Source organism: Phoca vitulina, unplaced genomic scaffold, assembly GCF_004348235.1.
Source record: "Phoca vitulina isolate PV1807 unplaced genomic scaffold, GSC_HSeal_1.0 scaffold72, whole genome shotgun sequence".
Classification (NCBI taxonomy): Eukaryota; Metazoa; Chordata; class Mammalia; order Carnivora; family Phocidae; genus Phoca; species Phoca vitulina.
This window is the reverse complement of record NW_022589775.1, coordinates 1,788,286-1,807,856: the sequence shown is the minus strand read 5'-3', so window position 1 is coordinate 1,807,856 and position 19,571 is coordinate 1,788,286. Positions and strand designations below refer to the sequence as shown.

General features: G+C 40.5%; 1 protein-coding gene across 6 annotated transcripts in view; it reads left to right on the top strand.

Annotated features, from left to right (window-relative positions):
* APP (amyloid beta precursor protein) overlaps positions 1-19,571 on the top strand; it is a 258,284-nt gene that overhangs the window by 65,301 nt on the left and 173,412 nt on the right. For all 6 annotated transcript variants that reach the window (XM_032393352.1, XM_032393354.1, XM_032393351.1 and 3 more), the window contains exon 3: positions 12,205-12,334. In XM_032393352.1, the coding sequence (XP_032249243.1) occupies positions 12,205-12,334 (130 nt within the window). The remainder of the gene's footprint in view (positions 1-12,204; positions 12,335-19,571) is intronic.

The following is a 19,571-nucleotide window of genomic DNA, read 5'->3' as shown; positions in this document are numbered from 1 at the left end:
ATTTCCTTACTTTTTGTTGTTGTTTTTTATTAGCACAGTCAGTCCCGTGTGAGGATTTTCTTTCATTTCTTCATCAGATAGGTATTGAGGACTGCAATGGACTGAATATTTGTGCTTCCCCACAATTTCGTATGTTGAAACCCTAATGTCCAATGTGATGGTTTTCGGAGGTGGGGCCTTTGGGAGGTAATGAGAGTGAGATGAGTGGGGGTGGGGCCCCACGATGGCACCAGTGCCCCGTATAAGGAGACACCCCAGAGAGCGGTACCAGCTACCAGCCATGTGCACAAAGCCCGCTTGCAGCTTGCAGCCTGCAGCCTTCCTTGCAGTGTGCTGGGTGGTAACTCCATGTGGAGAATTGCCCAGTCAAACCACAGAATAGTGAGAAATTCTGAATTATTGTGTGGTAGCCAGCTAGCCTCCAGGAGGGCTTCCAGTGGAACTTGCCTTCCTCTGGCCTTCACACCCGTGTGTAGTCTCCCACACTGTGCGGGGCTGACCTCTGTAACCCATAGGGTGTTACAGAAATGATGGTGTTAGGCGAGGTCATGAAGACGTGACTTCCACCTTGCATACACCTGCTACAGCGAAGCCAGCTGCCGTGTTGTAAGGACACCTGAACAGCACTGTGACTTGGATGTGAGGGGTACCTGGTTCTGTCCGTGGGCCGGGGTCCTCCTACTCCGCCGTCCTCCCGGCACGCCCTCCAGCGGCTCTGTGGAGACGTGCACGCCGGGAGGAACGCAAGCCCCCTCCCTGTGGCCAGCACTAGTGTGTCAGGCACGAGAAGGAACCTCTTGGAAGTGCATCCTATAGCCCGGTGAAGCCTCTGTGCCGGCAGCCAGCGTCTTGACTGGACCCTCATCAGAGTCAGTGTCCCTCCCAGGTTCCAGACCCACAGAAACTGTGTGAGATAACACAGTGTATAGCTTATTATTTGAATGCTTATCATTTGAGGCTGCTAAGTTTTGGGCTGGTTTGTATGCAGTAATCGATGACCACAACAGATACTCGCTCAGTTATTATTTTCCTCTGTGGTCCTGTGGCAGAATACGGTTCCTTTCCTCTGTTAGATACGAGACCCAGAAAGTGCTGCGGTCACGGAAACAACTTGAAAATAACTGTATGAATTATTCATCATTTAACAGCCTAAAGTGGCCACTTGCCTTAATGAACTGTTACATTACCCAAACTGTTACGTTGTTCTAGGGAACTAGGAGTCTTATAAGTAGAACAGAAATAGAATAATATTCCCTTTGAAACGTATAGTGAAGCCTAGGAACAAAAATGACAATTTTTAGATTTTATTGTCCCTTTTCTTTTTGAATGAAAAGAGATTTCAGAAGAAAAACAAAACATTGTTTTATTTAAACCAAAGGGTTCGGGATGGGAGAATACAATATTGGAAGTGTAATAAAGAATCTTACTCCTTCCCAGATTTAATTCAGGCAAATTTAGCAAGTATTTATTGAATGCTGTTCAGGGTAGGATTTTGCGTTGTGGGTTGCTGAGTGGCGAGACACCGTTCTTGGCTCGTAAGTAGCTTATTAAATATATAATTGGATAAATTGAGAATTCAGAGAATTGGAAAGTAGAAGGTTTTGATTATAAATCTGGGGATTTCAGGTCTAATTCTGGAAATAAGAGCTGTGGGATTGTTTCTTAGCATGAGTGTTTGGTGGTCAAGACACTTCCAGAAGAATTAGCCTATCTCCAGGGTAGGTTGGATTAGGAAGAAAAGGGGATTCAGATCTCAGGATGTTAGCATGAAAGGGAATGCAAAGGATCATCCTGCTCATCTGCCTTGTTGTATATAAGATGACCTGATAAGGGAGCCCTTGGGGCCAGGTGCCATGCTGGGGAACATGGGCTTCACTAGACAGACCTTTCAAATCCAGCCTTTGCAGTCTTTCCACCTGAGCAATGCAGGAAAGCTGCCTCCCCAGTCTTACATCGTGCCCTCGCTGCATGATGCTGTCGAAGTTAAATACTGTCAGTTAAACAAGAAATTATAAAGTCCCAGCACTGTTCCTCCTTTTTTAAGGAGAGAAATTAAAACAGAGGCTCTTCTACCCTCTGGATCCTTACCCTTCCCGGCACCTTTTGAAGGACAGGGCCTAGAGCATGTGTTGACTCTGCTAACTCGCCTAAGGAGCAGGTCTCTGGAGGGAGTTTGGAAGCTTCAGCATCTCTGGCAGAGATCCCCAGCTGGCAAAGTCAGACAGGTGAACGTGGCTTTGCTTGTCATCTTCAGTTAGATTGCGGGCATCCGCTCTTTTCCCAAAGTGTTTACCACAGCTAACAATATGTGTGTTCCCTGTTTTTTAAAATTTTCTTTCTCTAAATGAACAGTTGTTTTGTCTGCAAACTAACAGGATCACCGAACCAAACATACCAATGCCTGAACAAAACAGAATGTGCCCGTTTGATAAGTTGAACAGACCCATTTCCTTTGCCCAGCTTCCTACTGTAAAATAGATCACAAAACATGGGGTTCCCAGACAAGAATTACTTGTCAGCCTTGGTTCCACAATACTGTGCATTAAAACAAAGTTAAAAAAAAAAACAAACATTGTGTGTGATTCTTTTGATCGAACCAATTTTGAGGGCATACTATGAAACAGCAGAAGCCGTAGTATATTCTTGACCATTATTGTTATTTTGTTGTGTGTTCCACCTTTATAGACTTAAAATTGACCTACAAATTACAGGCACGTATGCATTGTGGTTTCAGTATATGAAAGATCCAGAAATTCCTGTTAGGTGAAATAATTTGCAAATAGAGCTGTCTGGCTGCTTGTACCTGAGAACAGATATATTTTATGCATTAAGGGTCTGTGTACTTGTAAGGATTGCATGCACAAACCATAGGATGCAATCAAGGTGCAATCAAGTTTGGATTTTTTTTTTTACACATTTATCATTTAATCAAGTTAATGTTTAATTTAACATTTGTCCTTCTTACCATCCAGCACCTTCTTTTTTTTTTTTTTTTTTTTTAAAGATTTTTATTTATTTATTTGACAGAGAGAGAGATAGCGAGAGCAGGAACACAGCAGGGGGAGTGGGAGAGGGAGAAGCAGGCTTCCCGCAGAGCAGGGAGCCCGATGCGGGGCTCGATCCCAGGACCCTGGGATCATGACCTGAGCCGAAGGCAGACGCTTAACGACTGAGCCACCCAGGCGCCCCGTCCATCCAGCACCTTCTTAAACGGATACTCAATTATTACTTATTTGCAGTAACACTAGGTGCTTTTGTACTATAATACTATATAATACTGTGTACTTTTAGGTACATAGTAATACTGTGGACTTTTATATTTTACATGTAATTAATTTATTTACTGAAAGTTTTTTCCTGTAATTTATTTTTTCTCTTTTTTGAGGTAGAGTTGATTAGTAGAACTGTACGATTTGGATATTTTTAAAAATCACCGTAAACTGACCGAGAAGGAGAATCTAGGTTGTGTGTGTACACATCTGATGATGTTTTCACATTTCTGTCCTGTCCTATTTATTTTAGTGATTCTCCCCATCTCACATCCCCCCCCCCCCCCCCCGCCCTCCCATTTGTTTCTACATTTGGCACTTCTGGAGTGAGAAAGTCTTATGCGTTGAACAAGATTCTCTGACAGTATTGTCCCAACTTTGAACAGGAGCGTATGTATAAAACAATCTATGTATATACAGCGTTGGAAACAGACTTGGGCCAAATTATTGGGAAACAGGCCATTGCCCTGCAGCATTTTACGTCCCTTGCTTTTGCATAAGGTCGTCATTGTGAAAACCTAGCCGGGCTCACACTTCCCACACTGCAGTCATGTTTCGTCAGCTGCACGTTGCCCTTCAGCACCCCATGACATCATAAGCAGAGACCATTGTTTTTGGTTTCTAGTGCTCTTTCTCAGTTAAATTCATTATTCCGTTCCCAGCACCCCTCACATTATTAAAATAATTTATGCTGAAAGCAGTTTGCTAGGATTTTTTCTTTGTATTACAGAAAATTTTAAAGGTGAAAGTAAGTCATTTTAATCCAGAAACAGAAATTGTATTGTCTGAGACATAACTTTGTTTTGGTTGATACACACTGAAGTGTAAAACGTATTTAAAACTTGTAATTAATGCCCTCTGCGTGCTCGGGAATGGCACTGACTTCAATACGTTCCTGCTCCATCAGTTTGCTCTCCTGTGCACTGGAGCTGTTGCTGATTGAGGATTGCGTGCCTTCTACACAGAAAACATTTGCAATGATTCTGGCACTTGGGAAATCCTCCATTATTTTATTTTTCTTATTCTCCTCTTCGATGTGTTCTTTGGAAAAGAAATTGGTATGTAGAGGTTTCAGGTGAAAATATCTCATGATGACCTCTGTACCACCTTGCTATGGAGTTTCTGACTGTTTATCCGTGCTAACTGCAGTCAGACATTGCAGTTTGGATCTTTGTGTTTGAATTTGTTTTGTCACTTGTAAATTTAGAAATTTGACTTTGTTTCCACTGGACTGGTTTGTTGTTGTTGTTGTTGTTGTTGTTGTTGTTTTTACTTTTAATTCTTTTTAAGTCAAAATTTCAAGCACATACGAAAGTAAAAGAATAACAGAATGAATGCCCAAGGTACCTATCACTCAACTTCAATAATTATAAAATCTAGTCTTGTTCCTAGGTAAGTCTGGAATGCCTGTACTCTATCTTGCCTCCTTCATGGTCTGCATTATTTTTGGCAAGCCCCTGATTGCAGATGTGTTACTTGTCCCCTTTGCCGTGCTGTAAATTGATTTAAGACAAACCAAAGCATCATGTTATTTATTTTCTTTATTTTAAATATATCTTTATCACCATTACATAATTTCTAGCATTTTTTGCCCAAAAAGAAATTTCTTTGAGAATTTGGTTAAAAATTTATTTAAAAAGTTAAGAGACTTGTGGCGCCTGGGTGGCTCAGTCGTTAAGCGTCTGCCTTCGGCTCAGGTCATGATCCCAGGGTCCTGGGATTGAGCCCCGCATCAGGCTCCCTGCTCTGCGGGAAGCCTGATTCTCCCTCTCCCACTCCCCCTGCTTGTGTTCCCTCTCTCGCTGTGTCTCTCTCTGTCAAATAAATAAAATCTTAAAAAAAAAAAGTTAATAGACTAGAAAGAACAGTAAGCAATTTATTTTCAGAATTTGTAGCAATTCTTCTTACCATGATCATTAACTCTGTTTTCAGCCTTTTCCTAACTACATTTGATTTTGTGGTCTTGAATATCCTTGACCGTTTGGAAGTTAGTTGTGTGTAAATAGGACTTTTGGCATTAATCACTTGTCTAAGTGGCCTGTTTGCAAAAGGGACATGAAGGGTTCCCCTGTTTGCTTTAATTATTGGGAACAGAGGAAAGTTCTGTAGGGCTCTAACAACATATGTCTTAACTATTTTTATATTTTATGTATGTAACTACATGTTCTTGGCTTTCTTAAATATCATCAGTGTCTTTTCTTGCTTTGCATATTTAACAGCTTGAAAGTTATCTTGTCTGATATTCATATATTTCCAGTTTGAATAGAGAGAGACTTTAGATGTTTAAAATTTAGAATGAAAGTATGGTGATGGTGACTGGGTTTTAAGGTATTCTTCTGTAATGAGGCAAAACCAACTATAACATTCTAATGTGGATCTAAGATTGTTTTTACTTTTCTCTCCCTGCTGTCAATATTTTGAATTGCTTCAACTCTCTTTTTTAAAAAAGTTTAATTTATGTACTGATACATTTGCTTTCAAAGATAAAACCTATTTCTATGGCCAGAAGAGTAGGCTCTTTTTGGGTTCCTGGACCAGCTGGATGGGTCTCCTTAGTCTAAGTAAGAGCCTGACTTTTCATTCTTCCTGAACATCTTCTTTAGCTGTGTATTTATCAACATTAATCTACTGCCTCTTACATGAGGCTATTATTTATATAAGTTGCTATATCATACTTGGAAGAACAATATTGGAAGGCATTGAGATGCTTATTTTTCTCAAATGCTCGTAGTCCAACTATAGTATTCTACTATTAGATTATTTTATTTAAGAGATACATTGATAATCCCTGATGGGGGTTTAATATATCCTGAATTTCCCTACAGTTAATGGACTCTGAACTTCAGCAGAAATACCCATTACATATTTGTCAGGCACTTACTGGGCTTTCACAGTGTTGGCCGCAGGTAAGGGAACATGAAGATGAATCGCTTTGTCCCTGCCTTCAGGGAGTGTGTATTCTAACAGAGCAGAAAGGCATGGGGCTGTAATGGAAAGCAGAAAGTGGTAGGTGATCAGATAAAAGATAAACTGCTTTGGATCCAGAGATGGAGACGATCAAAGAGTGGGTATTTGTGAACCAGTATTTGAGTTGGGGCCTTCTTGGGTTTTGTTCAGTCGGAAGGAAAACAAAGTAACCTATGTTTAAAAAGGGGCTTGTTGGAGGGGCCGTGCCATGCCTCACTGGAGTGACAGGTAATTGGCGGTCCCCTCTCTGCTCCTCGGCCTTGTCTGTCTGTCTCGGGCAGTGTGCCTGCCTTTCTCACCTTAGCTTCTCTCTCTGTGCACATCTTCCTTTTTGATCCCCTGGACCAGCTGCTGCTTGCCCGTGCCTTGCCCCCCTCCCCCGCAGGTTTTGAGATGGGCACCATCTCTGATGATGACTTTGCCTACCAGCCGGGTGTTGTATCTGGCTAGAGCCTGTGTGTGTTAATTTGGAGCTCTTGAGGAAGAGAATGCGATTTAGTTTGCTTTCCTGAGACTCTAATTAGCTACAGGGACAGAGCTGCAGAGTTAAAACCTGGCCGCTAATGAGGACTCCTTCGGAAGGCGGGGGTCTGGAGCACCACAGAGAGGGAAGGGAGTTGGCAGCCTCCTGATAGCCTTCAGCCAAAGGTGGTGAACACAGAGAACCATAGGGAGGCTCCGGGGTGCCAAATTGTGTTTCCTGCCCTTTGGAAAAGTGCATTTTCCCTGGGAAGGCAGTATACACGTGTCCTTAACACGAATGTGAGGCACACTGTGATAAATACCATTAAGCATTCCTGAAGTGGGAGAGAGGGATTAACATTGCATTACACTGTGAGTGGGGGAGGTGTGTCCACGGTGTGGGGGGACCCTAATAGGCTTGGGCATCTGCAGTGTGCTGGAAGGGTCTTAAGTAGGAGTGTGTTTGGAGCATGCTGTGTGTATTTATACAGCGGCTGCTCTGGGTAGCTGTAATTCAGGAAGATTTGTAGGAACTGAGGACAGTGTACTACTGTTCACGGAACTGACGCAGACCTAGATTTGCTTCTGTTTTAAGAATTTATTAAGATAGCTGTAATGAGTTCTGGTAAGCGCTGTGAATTGTGCAAGACTGTTGAATCTCAGATCTGTACCTCTGAAACAAATAATGCAATATATGTTAAGAAAGAAAAAAAGAAGAAGAAGAATGTAGCAGGAAGGGAAGAATGAAGGGGGGGAAATCGGAGGGGGAGAAGAACCATGAGAGACAATGGACTCTGAAAAACAAACTGAGGGTTCTAGAGGGGAGGGGGTTGGGAGGATGGGTTAGCCTGGTGATGGGTATTGAGGAGGGCACGTTCTGCATGGAGCACTGGGTGTTATGCACAAACAATGAATCATGGAACACTACATCAAAAACTAATGATGTAATGTATGGGGATTAACATAACAATAAAAAGTTAAATTAAAAAAAAAAAGATAGCTGTAATGACCTACATTTTTTTATTAATCAAGAAAATAGTTGTTCATATTTGGGGTTCACACAGGAAACATTTCAGAAAAGAAAGAGGCCATATAAAAGTTCACTTGCTGATCCTACACTAGCAAATTATTAATAATGCTTGTTGTGTTAGCAATACCCGTGTTGCCGGTGTTGGAAAGAGCACATTGCCAAAGGAGCTCAGCTGTCTTTATTTTTTTATGTTAAGATTTGAGATGCTGCAAAGAAAATGTAAAACATTGAACCAATGTTTCTAATTAATCATGGTGAAAAGTCAAGGACTTCACTAGCCACGAACATCTTGGCATGTCTCATTATTTTAATTTTTATGCTTGCCTAAACCCATGAGCTATGCTATTTTTTCAACATAAAATGCTTGTCTCGTAACATAAAAATGGTTGTTTCTGGTCACCTACTGGAGCTGCTTAATAAAAAACTAAGTGTCCAGGACTTGAATTTTTAGTCCGAAACTTTAATGTGTTTTTTTCATTGTGTCGTTTTGTTTTTTTGTTCCTGAGTTGGGGCTTGTGTGCCCCTGTGGACTCCCTGGGACTTTCTCTGTGCTTCCAAAGAAATTTTGTTACTTGTCTTGTTGATGTTCCTCCCTCTTCTAAAATAAACCTCCTGATTTTAGAACAGCAAAATTTTATTACCTTTGGCAGATCCAAACCCATAACTCCTTGTCTCTGAAAAATAGGTGAATCAGGTTCATGGTACTGACACAAACTGTGCATGGGATTTCTGCAAGTTCAGAGCTTATGATCTGTGATCACCTCATCCACCTGCATATTAACAGCCGTCACTGTCGGCGTTCTGGAGAGAGAAAGTCGAAGCAACAGGAAAGAACACAAATGCTCTAGATCTCATGAGGGGAACTGGAAGTAAATTCTGTGTTCGGCTAATCACTTTTTGTAGCTCTGGTGATCTTGGGGAAAAACCTTGTTTTCACTGATTTTAATTTTTCTGTACGCACTTCTGTCTGCTAGAAAATTCCCAGCTGAGTAAGTTACTGCTGTGTTGCCCAGACATTGCTATCGGAAACTGAAGATGGTATGCAGCATGAACAAGAGAGCCTTCCTCTCCTGCTTATCAATTTGTACCCTGCAAATGGTTGTTTTTTGTTTGTTTATTTGTTTGCTTTTGGTTTGCAATTAAAAAGAAAAAAAATGTGACTTGTCTGGGCTTGGCACAGGGCTTACAGAAGACTGAAAGTTCCTGAGAACATTCTCAGCAGGGTAGTATTTCTGTGAAGAGGCAGCTAGAACCCCTTAAGAAAAATGCAGTCACTCACACTTTAAGGCACATAAAGTCATGTCCCTCAGGGCAAACTCTCCGTGTCATGGAGTTTATGACTCACGAGTGCTGTACTTTTGTGATCCAATAAACAAGGAAAGGTGGCGGGAGAATTATATTCCTGTACAAAGAGCCACTTCACCTTTCATTATATGGAAGAAAGCCATGGGGATAATAAATTTTTAGTGCCGTTTTCAAGTTGAGCATTATCCGTGACCGAAATGCATGCAGCAAGGTGTTAACGATACTTATGAACAAAATAAAATAAAGGGAAGATAGCTGTTTCAGTTTGGAGCTAAGTTAGCTGGCCATGTTTTTGAAGAGTAACTTTCTTGGTACCACCCCAGGATTCTGGTTCAGATACCCTGTTTTGTGTGTTCTCATGGCACATACCTCTCCCACTGGATTTATCTCGTACTACACTGGGGGCCTTAGTGTTAAAAAATAGACTTTATGGGGCACCTGGATGGCTCATTTGGTTAAGCCTTTGGCTCAGGTCATGATCCCAGGGTCCTGGGATCGAGTCCCGCATTGGGTTCCCTGCTCAGCGGGGAGCTTGTTTCTCCCTCTCCCTCTGCTGCTCGCCCTGCTTGTACTCTCGCTCCCTGTCAAATAAATAAATAAAATCTTTTAAAAAAATAGACATTATATTTTAGAGCAATTTTAAGTTCACAACAAAACTGAGGAAGTGGCACAGGAATTTCTTATATATCCCCTGTCCCCCCCGCCGCCCCCACCCAGCCTCCCCCATCAGCAGCAGCCCCGCCACAGCGGTACATATGTTCCACTTGGTGAGTTGACACTGACTTCATAGTCACCCAGAGTCCATAGTTTACATTAGGGTTAGCTCTTGGTGTTGTACAAGCTACGGGTTTGGACAAATGAATAATGACCACATTCATTATCATAGTATCATACAGAATACTTTCATGGCACTAAAAATCCTCTGTGCTCCTGCTGTTCATCCCTCCCTCCCACCTCCTAACTCCTGGTGGGCACTAATCATTTTACTGTCTCCATGGTTTTGCCTTTCCCAGAATGTCACAGAGTTGGAATCGTACGGTATGGAGCCTCTTCAGATTGGCCTCTTTCCCTTGGTCATGTGCATCTAAGGTTTCTCCGTGTCTCCTCATAGCTTGGCAGTTCGTTTCTTTTTGGCACTGGATAATCCACTGTCTGGATGGACCAGCTTTTATCTGTTTTCGGTGCTTTATTTTTTTTAACTGATGTATCTCAGGGCTGGGACTAAGGTGAGGTGAGTGAGGCACTCAGGAATCAAATAATATTTTAATGCAGTATATAAAAAATCAGAACTAATGCCCCCAAACCCACAATGAATAAAATATCAACAGTTTAAGTAAAGACAGGATCGTGGCAAGCCCTCTCTGATTGCTATGGACAATCCTAAGCAACATTCTCCCTATCCATAGCCCACACTGCGGATGCTGTTTTCTTGCTCAGAAACCTGGTTCTCCCCCACAAGCACTGCTTCCCCTGGAGCCTCTGCTTTTAGAAGTTCTTTCCTCATAGACCTGCTAGCATTGTGCCAGGAGGTGGGGGTCGCCTCCTTCCTCCTCATCTTCACTTCCCAACCAGTCTTCCCCTCTCCTCCCTAAAACGTCCCCGGCCCCAACTGTGAGGTACATGCTTGTGAACTAGGGCACCTTGCTCTTCTGTCTGTTGGTGTTTGGAGTCTGGACACCTCTCTCCACCTCAGCGGCATTCCCCCTCAGTCTTTGAAGGGTTTAGCTCTTGGCTTTCTGTCACCCAAACCATGCCAACCTCGAAGATCCTTCCAAGATGCCAGTTTCCCAGTTCCTTGATGATTCCTTCCGCCAGTGATCTTGCTGCCATCCTCATTCTTCATCAGCCATTCCCTCCCCTGGCTGTATTCTCCTCCTTGAAATTGCCAATGATGTAACTTCTACGAAATCTTGCATTTCAACTCTCCAACACTCCCACGTTGTAAGCACCTCTTATAGCCATCTCACTTTCTTCGGTGCCTTTATGCCAAAATTCTGTGGCCCACACCAGGACTCGTTGATACTACAGCTTTGAACCGTGTATCCCACCTTCATATTCCAACTTAAGATTTTAGGGTCCATCACTATAACCATTCCCTTGCTTTTACAGCCTCTATTCCCTTAGGCTTGTCTCTATTGTCTTTATTCGGCACAACAGCAACCATAGCGAAGTGTAAGATTTATGCAAGGGAAAGCCTAGTTTAGAAATACATTTTTATGTTTATTTTTTTTCTTTTGCATCCCTACTCATTATTATTAATAGAAGTGATTTGGTATTGGACAAATATATTTTTTATGTTGATGAAGTTTCACATTTCATTCTGAGTAACTGTGAGTTACTGAGATCAGTAATCAAGGCAAAGAGCTGTAGTTAGTTATCAAGGGTAGAGGTTCATGAAAGCAGTTCTTTATCTAAATGACACCCATGGTAACTGTTTGACAGATTATTCTTTTTTTTTTTTAAACACTTTATTATTTATTTATTTATTAGAGAGAGAGAGAACAAGCAGGAGGAGCCGCAGAGGCAGAGGGAGAAGCAGGCTCCCCGCAGAGCAGGGAGCCCGATGCGGGGCTCGATCCCAGGACCCTGGGATCATGACCTGAGCCAAGGGCAGACACTTAACCAACTGAGCCACCCAGACGCCCCAACAAATGATTCTTATATAAATTACTTTGAATAAAGAGAAGATTTTTATATAGAAAGCTGCTGTGTGTCATATGCTGTACGTAAAATGTTCGCTTAGTTAGTAAAATAGGGGTGGGTTAAATTTAAGTAATGGTAATATTCCCAGGGGTATCTAGTATAACATTTATTTAGGACATTACAGAATATCATCTTCACACCAGTTTATTTTGCATTAAGATGACACTGTACTTATAAGAGGGTCCCCTCCCCGTTTCTGTTTTATCTCCCCTGGAAAAATAAAATAGTATTTTAAGCCTGAGTGGGTACAATAAAATAAACGCCACATCACTTAACATTTTGAATGGAATGATTAGGTTTTTGTCGCCTACATCGTTTTCTTTACCCAGAATTTCTTAAGCTCGATCAGAGGTAGAGTAGCACGAAGGCTGGGAGGTAGCAGGGCCTTAGGATAACAGCAGTGGTTGATGAGGTGCGTGCGCGCGCCGGCCCTCTAGTAACAGTTTCCCTTTTCGTGTGCTCTCGCAGGTCTACCCTGAACTGCAGATCACCAACGTGGTGGAAGCCAACCAACCAGTGACCATCCAGAACTGGTGCAAGAGGGGCCGCAAGCAGTGCAAGACCCACGCCCACATTGTGATCCCCTACCGCTGCTTAGGTGAGCTGGTCGCTGCGTAGCGGACACGCGTAGCTCTGCTCTTTGGGGTTGAAAAAGGATGCGCTCATTAGATCAGATACGCAGTTTCATTCTGCCACTCTGTATGGGACTGTATTTTGCGGTCTTAAGGTATCCTGTGTTCTGACAGCGCAGGGAGCAAAATTTTTTAGCTTCCTGCCTCAGAATGAATTTGCCTAAAATGTTTATTAAAACTACAGATTCTTAGACCCGATTCCGTAACTGCTGAATGAAAAGGTTTGGGGACGGGGTTCAGGAATCCTCATTTTACCAAATCCCATAGGTGATTCTCAGGCACACTAACTGTCTAGACTTGGAGAACTAGGGCCTTGTGTGTTTTCTCACGTAGACTTCATACAAGAGAGAACCGAATGTGAAGCTCTTCCATTCTGCTGATTTCTTCAAAATCTCTTTCCTGAAACAGCCGATTACTCCTCCTGGCAATAGTTGGGACACTAGAGTTGGGGAATTCTTTTATCTGCTTATATCAAACTGGAGGAACCAGCTAGATCACTAAGGTTTAAATGGGTGTTTCTCTCACCAACCTCAAATTTTACTTCCACTTTTGATTTGAAAAACTGCGCTGTTTAGTGTGATGTCATACTTTTTCCTCTGGAAACATTGTCATACTCCATATTTAATCTGACTTTGTAACTAATCTCTTCGTAGTTGATATTTTTATATAACCAGGCAGTGTGGAAATCAGCATTTGGTCTGATAGCTTGCACGGTTGTAAGGACACAGAGATGTCTACAGGGGGGCTGTGGACAAATATTGATACACATTCCAGTGACTTCTTGTAAAAACTAAAAGGGATCTTTTTTTAAAAAAAAGTCCCAACAGCAAACTTAGGATAACTGTTGAATATTCTGGAGATCTGTATAATACTTGCTTAAACGTGAATGTTGTAACAGCATATGTACTGATTACTGTTCATGCATGTGCATAATTTGAGACATTAATAGAAAACATGGGCCATTAGAATGAAGTTTTCATCTGGTTTTACTACTCACAATGGAATTGATGAAGAGAATGTGGAAAACCAGATTCTTAAACATTTGATAATTCAAGAGTTCCCTTGTTCCTCCTCCTTCTTTATTCTTAAATACTTTACAAGGCCTCTAACTCTTTTCTGTCTAACTGGTTAAAAACTGAAGATTTAATAAGATGAAGCTAAGTAATGCTTAAATATAGAGGTCAGCTGTCTCCAGGAACTGTGTATTTCAAGCCAATTTAGTTATTATGCCAAGAGACCATTTAATTCAGTGTAAGTTAGGAAGTAGATCAGCAACCAGTTAATTAGGTGGGTCAGGTCTTATTAATGATCTGTTTCTTTTGGTTCTCACCCATTCTATGAAATGTTTCAGATACATTTTGTTTAGGATATAAGCTCACTGGGAACCAGGTAGTAGGTCTCTGGATGAGCATTATTGCTGATGACACCTGATAGGTTACTCACAACTACACCTGTTTCAAAAGTGAACAATATCATTTTGCTTAACATCTTCCTGCTTCATAACTATTCAGAAGTGTCAGAATTGGCTAAACAGTGGAAACCACATTATGGATATAGTTTACCACGATGGCGCACTTAGTTGTGACAAATTTCCTTTGACCCCAAATTTCCTGTGACCCTAAATTGATTGTCTCCTCCTTCCCAGCTGCTCTCCTTGCCCTACTCCATGCCCCATCCCATGGCAAGAGTGAATTGAAACTCCAGGGGAAAAAATACTGTCAAAAGGAAGAAAAGATGTATGAAATGCCTTCAGATGTAAATATGAAGTCAGAAGATTTTATGATAATGCTGTGATTAACTGTCAAGATGTTTTTAATGTGATAAAGCGTGTTCTGCACCATGGAGGAAGGTTCCTCCTAAGTGGTCTCACTTCACAGGCACAAATATTGAGAGTCCGTGAAGGAGGATGTCTTGCTATACGTGGCACCAGGTATTTGTGACAGAATTAGGACGAAAGTCCAGGACCTTTCAATACACGATCCGGTGTTACGGTTGTAACAGAAATTGTTCTGGAGCTAATAACCAGCTGGTTTACCAAATCAGGTCATAAAGGAAAGAAAGGCTGTGAATGAGAGGCAATCAATAACAGTTCTTTTTAAAAGTCCCAACCCACGTTGTATTCATAAAGGAGATAGTTGTGACTCTGGCACGTGATAATGTTTTCCACTTGATGATAGTAATAAGCAACATTCTTATATATGACTTGCTGCTTGAAGAAGAATTAGTGTTTAGCATTAGTGTAAGTACCCTCCAAACTCTATGGCTATATCCAAACTTATCCTTTAGACAAAAGACATGATTTTACTGAAGGTAGTTCTCAGAAAGGAGCTACCTAGAAAGCAGAGTACAAATGTCTTAAACATTAAGCATATTAAAACCCAAAACAGAGCTTGAGGAGAGAAAAATGCCTGTTAATGCCTAGCATGCACTCTTCTTGACCTTTCTATCAGATGCAGGATTGGTGTTGTACTGTGTTATTTTTCTTCAGGTCATGTATTTGTCTTGGGCATACTTGCTCGGCAGTATCTTGCGTTCCTTGTCTAGATGGAGAAAGTGTATGAGGTTGCTGTTGACACTTTCCTTCTATGCAGTGGGTGATTTCCCTTGAGAGTGAGTTGGCTTTCTCTTTTCACCCTTTGCATTTGATTGTGCTTCTAGAACCAGAATGTAAGATTGCTCTTCATCACATGAATGTTTCATTAATTATCTCATGTGGAATTAAATTGCACATCATTATCATTACTCAAGGAGAATATTTTCTTTGCAAAGTCTTCCACCCCTTTCCACTAGAATGACTACTCTTCCTGGTGTAATAGACTCACCACTGAAACTAACACTGGTCTGCACTTGGTTCTGTCCAATATAGGCAGGGTGCATTGCATGAGACAAATTACTCTTGATTTCTGGGGCCAAAAGTGGGCTAATAGCTTAACCCAAAAGTATTAGAAATTAAAGAATTGCTACCTTAGAGGTCATTCTGTTTCATTTTATATTCAAGGCTTTCCAAACATACAGGTAGTAATGACCAGGAAACTATTCAGACGTGGTCACGTGAGAAACTAAAGGTATTTGATTCATCTTGATTTTGAATTTTATTCCTTCAGTAAAGCGTTAAGATAGTCATACCTTGTCTTTTGGTGGCTACTGTTGTGTGAATTATCTACAACTACCTTAATCTTCTTGGGTGTGAAAAGTTTGTATTTGGATATTCTGACAGATAATGTACCAGAGTAGTTTTTTGGATTTATGCTGAAGCAGAACAATATCCAAGAATGTTACATGAGACTCCACCTAATTTTAAGAATGGGGCTGGGCATGGGAGAACGTTTTATCGTAGACGCTAGGATCTTGTAAATGCCCAGATGTCCCAGCACAGTAATCCAGTCAGTACCTGTGGCTCCTTCCCCTGTTCATTGACCTCTGCACTGTCAGTACAACTGCTTATGAAGTCCTGGGAGATGGTGTGCTGCGTTATATACATACATACTGTGGGAATGATGCTTGATGAGCCGTGCTTTTGCACACCAGAGGGACACGAATTCTTGAATGTCCTCTGTTTTTAAGGATTGTCTACATCATGCTATCATAAGGAATGGCCAGAATCCCTGGACCTTTCTCATCAGGGAAGGCTAATCACTGTTCCTGGAGAGAGATCAGACTCCTTCTCATGTGGTCTTTCGCGTGGGACCGATGAACGTTCCGAATTCGTCATACTTCCAAGCCAGTATATAGAGTCTGATTCTCAATAATATAAAAGAAAATATTCAAGGAAAAGAAATCTTACCAGTGTTTATTTACAAATAGTGAGATTACAGGTGATTTTGATTTTATTTAAGTGTTTGTTAATTTCTATAATAAACAAGTCTCTTTTTTTTTTAAAGATTTTATTTATTCATTTGAGACACAGAGAGAGAGAGAGAGCATGAGCAGGGAGAGAGGCAGAGGGAGAGGGAGAAGCAGGCTCCCCTCTGAGCCAGGAGCCCGACGCGGGGCTGGATCCCAGGACCCTGGGATCATGACCTGAGCTGAAGGCAGACGCTTAAGCACGACTGAGCCACCCAGGCGCCCCAAACAAGAGACTTTTATCAAAAAAAGATGGACAATGAAATCAGTGCATAAAATGTCGTATCTGTCACAGGTAGTGATAGTTGAGAAAGAAGTCAAAGGCTTGGAAGAGCACACGGAATAACCGTCGTTTTATCCGCTGGTGGTTGTGCCTTGCAAGCTTTATGTGGTCGTGGCAACTCCTTACGGGAAAATTTTTTTAGTTTTAGAAGTACCATACTGCCAAATTAAAAGAAAATGTGTCCATCCTTATCTTCAACCACATATAAGCAGCATTCATCATTACTAATTCTTCAGAAAGGGCTTTGATCTTGTTTTTTGTTGTTTTCCCTCCAAATTTGTATATGGGAGCTACATTTCTTTCAGGGCAGATTGTTGAATGGGAAGAAATTACATTCTCCCTGTAGATGGCTTCTGAGTGAGGAAGGACATTTAGGTAAGTAGGAGAATGTACAGAAATGATTTCCTTCTGGGTAGGTCGTCGGCCATCACCAGTGATTAAATCTCCCTCCCCTTTCTGCCGGCTCCCCATTGACACTAATTATATTGGCTCCAGACTGAGCTGAAAACGTTGATTTTTTTTTTTTTTAATAAATCAAATTTTGAAAAAATTAGTGATCTTTGTTGTCTCCAACTCCAATTTAGTTTCATCTTCTTGTTTTAATTATGGTACCTGCTGTTCTGCCTTCTTTCTGGAACTTTTAACAACTTGTGTTTTGTCTGGGGTAAGAGCTAGGATAGCATGAATGATTTACGTAGTTAAATCTTTAATTTTGTCCTTTTTTTTTTTTTGCTGGAGATAATATTCAAGAGTCGTTAAGTAACATAAGTTATTATAAAGAAAACAATAATTTTTGAAAACCTCCTGCTCTACCCTGTGGGGTGCTCTGCTGTCACTGCTTTATTAAAACACAAAATTCATTGGTGCAGGCCCCAGATGGTAGGCACAGAAAAGAAATCTGTCTATTCGCAGTGGTACTATTCCAGTGATTCTTAGTGATGCATTGGAAAAGTGAATAGTGTGGGGTTAACGGGAATTTTCCTTTGTAGGACATGCTAAGAATTATAACTGTGTCCTTAAATTTCTCTGATTACAAAAGTAATACATGTTCATTGTGCCAAGTTGAGAAAATGCAGCCACAACTGAGAAATAACAACTTGCTTCCAGTCTGTGTTTTTTTGCATGTAGTTTGCGTTTAGTATTTTTCACAGTTATATAATTCTTGTTTCTTGTTTTATGAACTTTTTTTCACCTCGCACTTTTACACTACTTTATTCATGAAATTAAATAATCTTGGAAAGTACAGTTTTTAAACTAACCTTATACCAGACCCTGTAATGTGTCTATTCCTTACTTCTGGTGATTTATTTTGTGGTGGTGGTGGTTATCAGTGGTGCTGTGATGAACATCATGGTGAATACTTTGCAGTCATTTGTTTTCTTTTTGTAATCAGTTCTTGGTTGAATGTCTTGCAAATCTTGTAGTCATTTTAATAAAATACACGTGTGCTATTTAATTATATCAAGATATGAAGGAAATTTTTAATACTGATGTATGATTCTGAGTTTAAAGATATACTCCATTAAGCTACTTTTTTTTATTGATAGTAAGTTTAAAAATCTAATTTCTATTATTTGTTAGTAATAAAAGGGACTATTTAGAATAATGTTTTCTCTAAATTCCAACTTGAGAATCAGTCAATGGACTATTCACAGAGAAATAAAAATGACTAATAAAAAGTATAATTAATATATACATTGTGTAAGTATCCACTACCTACATGTGTGGCCAAGGAGATAGTTAAACTGTGGTCCCTCCTCTTTTACAGGTTATAGTTGAGCAATGGGTATGGGGAATTTCAGCTGAGAAATTTAAAGAAGACTTAGCAGGAAGTAGCATTTGAGCCAGAATTTCAAGGACTGGGACAAGCCTGGAGGCTATCTTAATTTGGGGATTTAGACAAAGGATGAGTAAAAATCCTGAAGGTAGGACCGTAGAGAGTATGTACAGAACATGGTTCACTGTTTCAGGAAGAATGGTCATTGATCATGATTAAAGGTAGTGATTTTTAAAAAGCATTGCTGTTTTCATTCATTTTTTAATAGATACTATTATGATATTTTTTAATTTAAATGTACATCTAAACAATTATTTTGAGGCTGTTATTGAATATATACCTGTTTTATGTATACCCATGGTACTTTTGCTCTTGGCAACTAAGGTTGGAATTTTTGAGAGTAGGTCATTTTTTTTTTTTAAGCTAATAATTTATAAGAAGGGTGAATAGTTACTCAGGCACATCCTGCTACTCTGGTTATTCATGTTTTGCCATTTCTTGGTATGAAATACCAGCACTGTTTGAGCTGGACTCGTAGTTGTATATGCGCATGTGGCTCTCTCCAATATGAATATGAAAATCAAAAAATTGAGATTATTACGGTTTGTCCATATGAGTGAGTTACAGCCCCTATATTTACTGTCATCTTTTATAATGAACAGCTAACCTCATGAAAAGCGTATTCTGTGTTTAATTTCTTTTTGATACTGCTTTTTAATTATTTTTCATATATGGAGATAGACATTGGCATCCAAGAAGTAAAAAGAAGTCATGTCACTTAAATTTCATATACTCACATTGTCCCCTACTTTATTTTAAAAAGACAAAAATGCCTTTATAGATTTAATAATACTTCAGCTGAATATAATGGATATGTTATTTTGAGTTTTTTAGTTTCTCTCTCCGAATATTTGGAATTGCTCCTGTCCTACCAGATCTGAGGGTCTGAAGCATTTACTTTTCTGTGCCAACCAGAAAACAGCTGCTTCCTAGTTACATCTATGTAATTCAGTCTTGGAAATCATCAGTTTGTTGTTTTAACATAAACTTAATATGAAGAACCATAATGTTTCCAGCTAACCTCAAGCTGTGCCTTTTGTCGTGGAATTTTTGTCTTCCTGATGTAAATGATTACAAGTGATTATGGTGAGGAAACAAGAAAGAAATTGACTTTCATCCAGAAGTTCTCTTTCCACTCTGGTAACCTGTGAGCACCTTTCTCAGGTGGAGTGGCTTGGGTCACCTCCTACAGCGTCACTTCCTCCAGCAGAGAAAGGAAACGGACTTTCCTTTTTGTCTT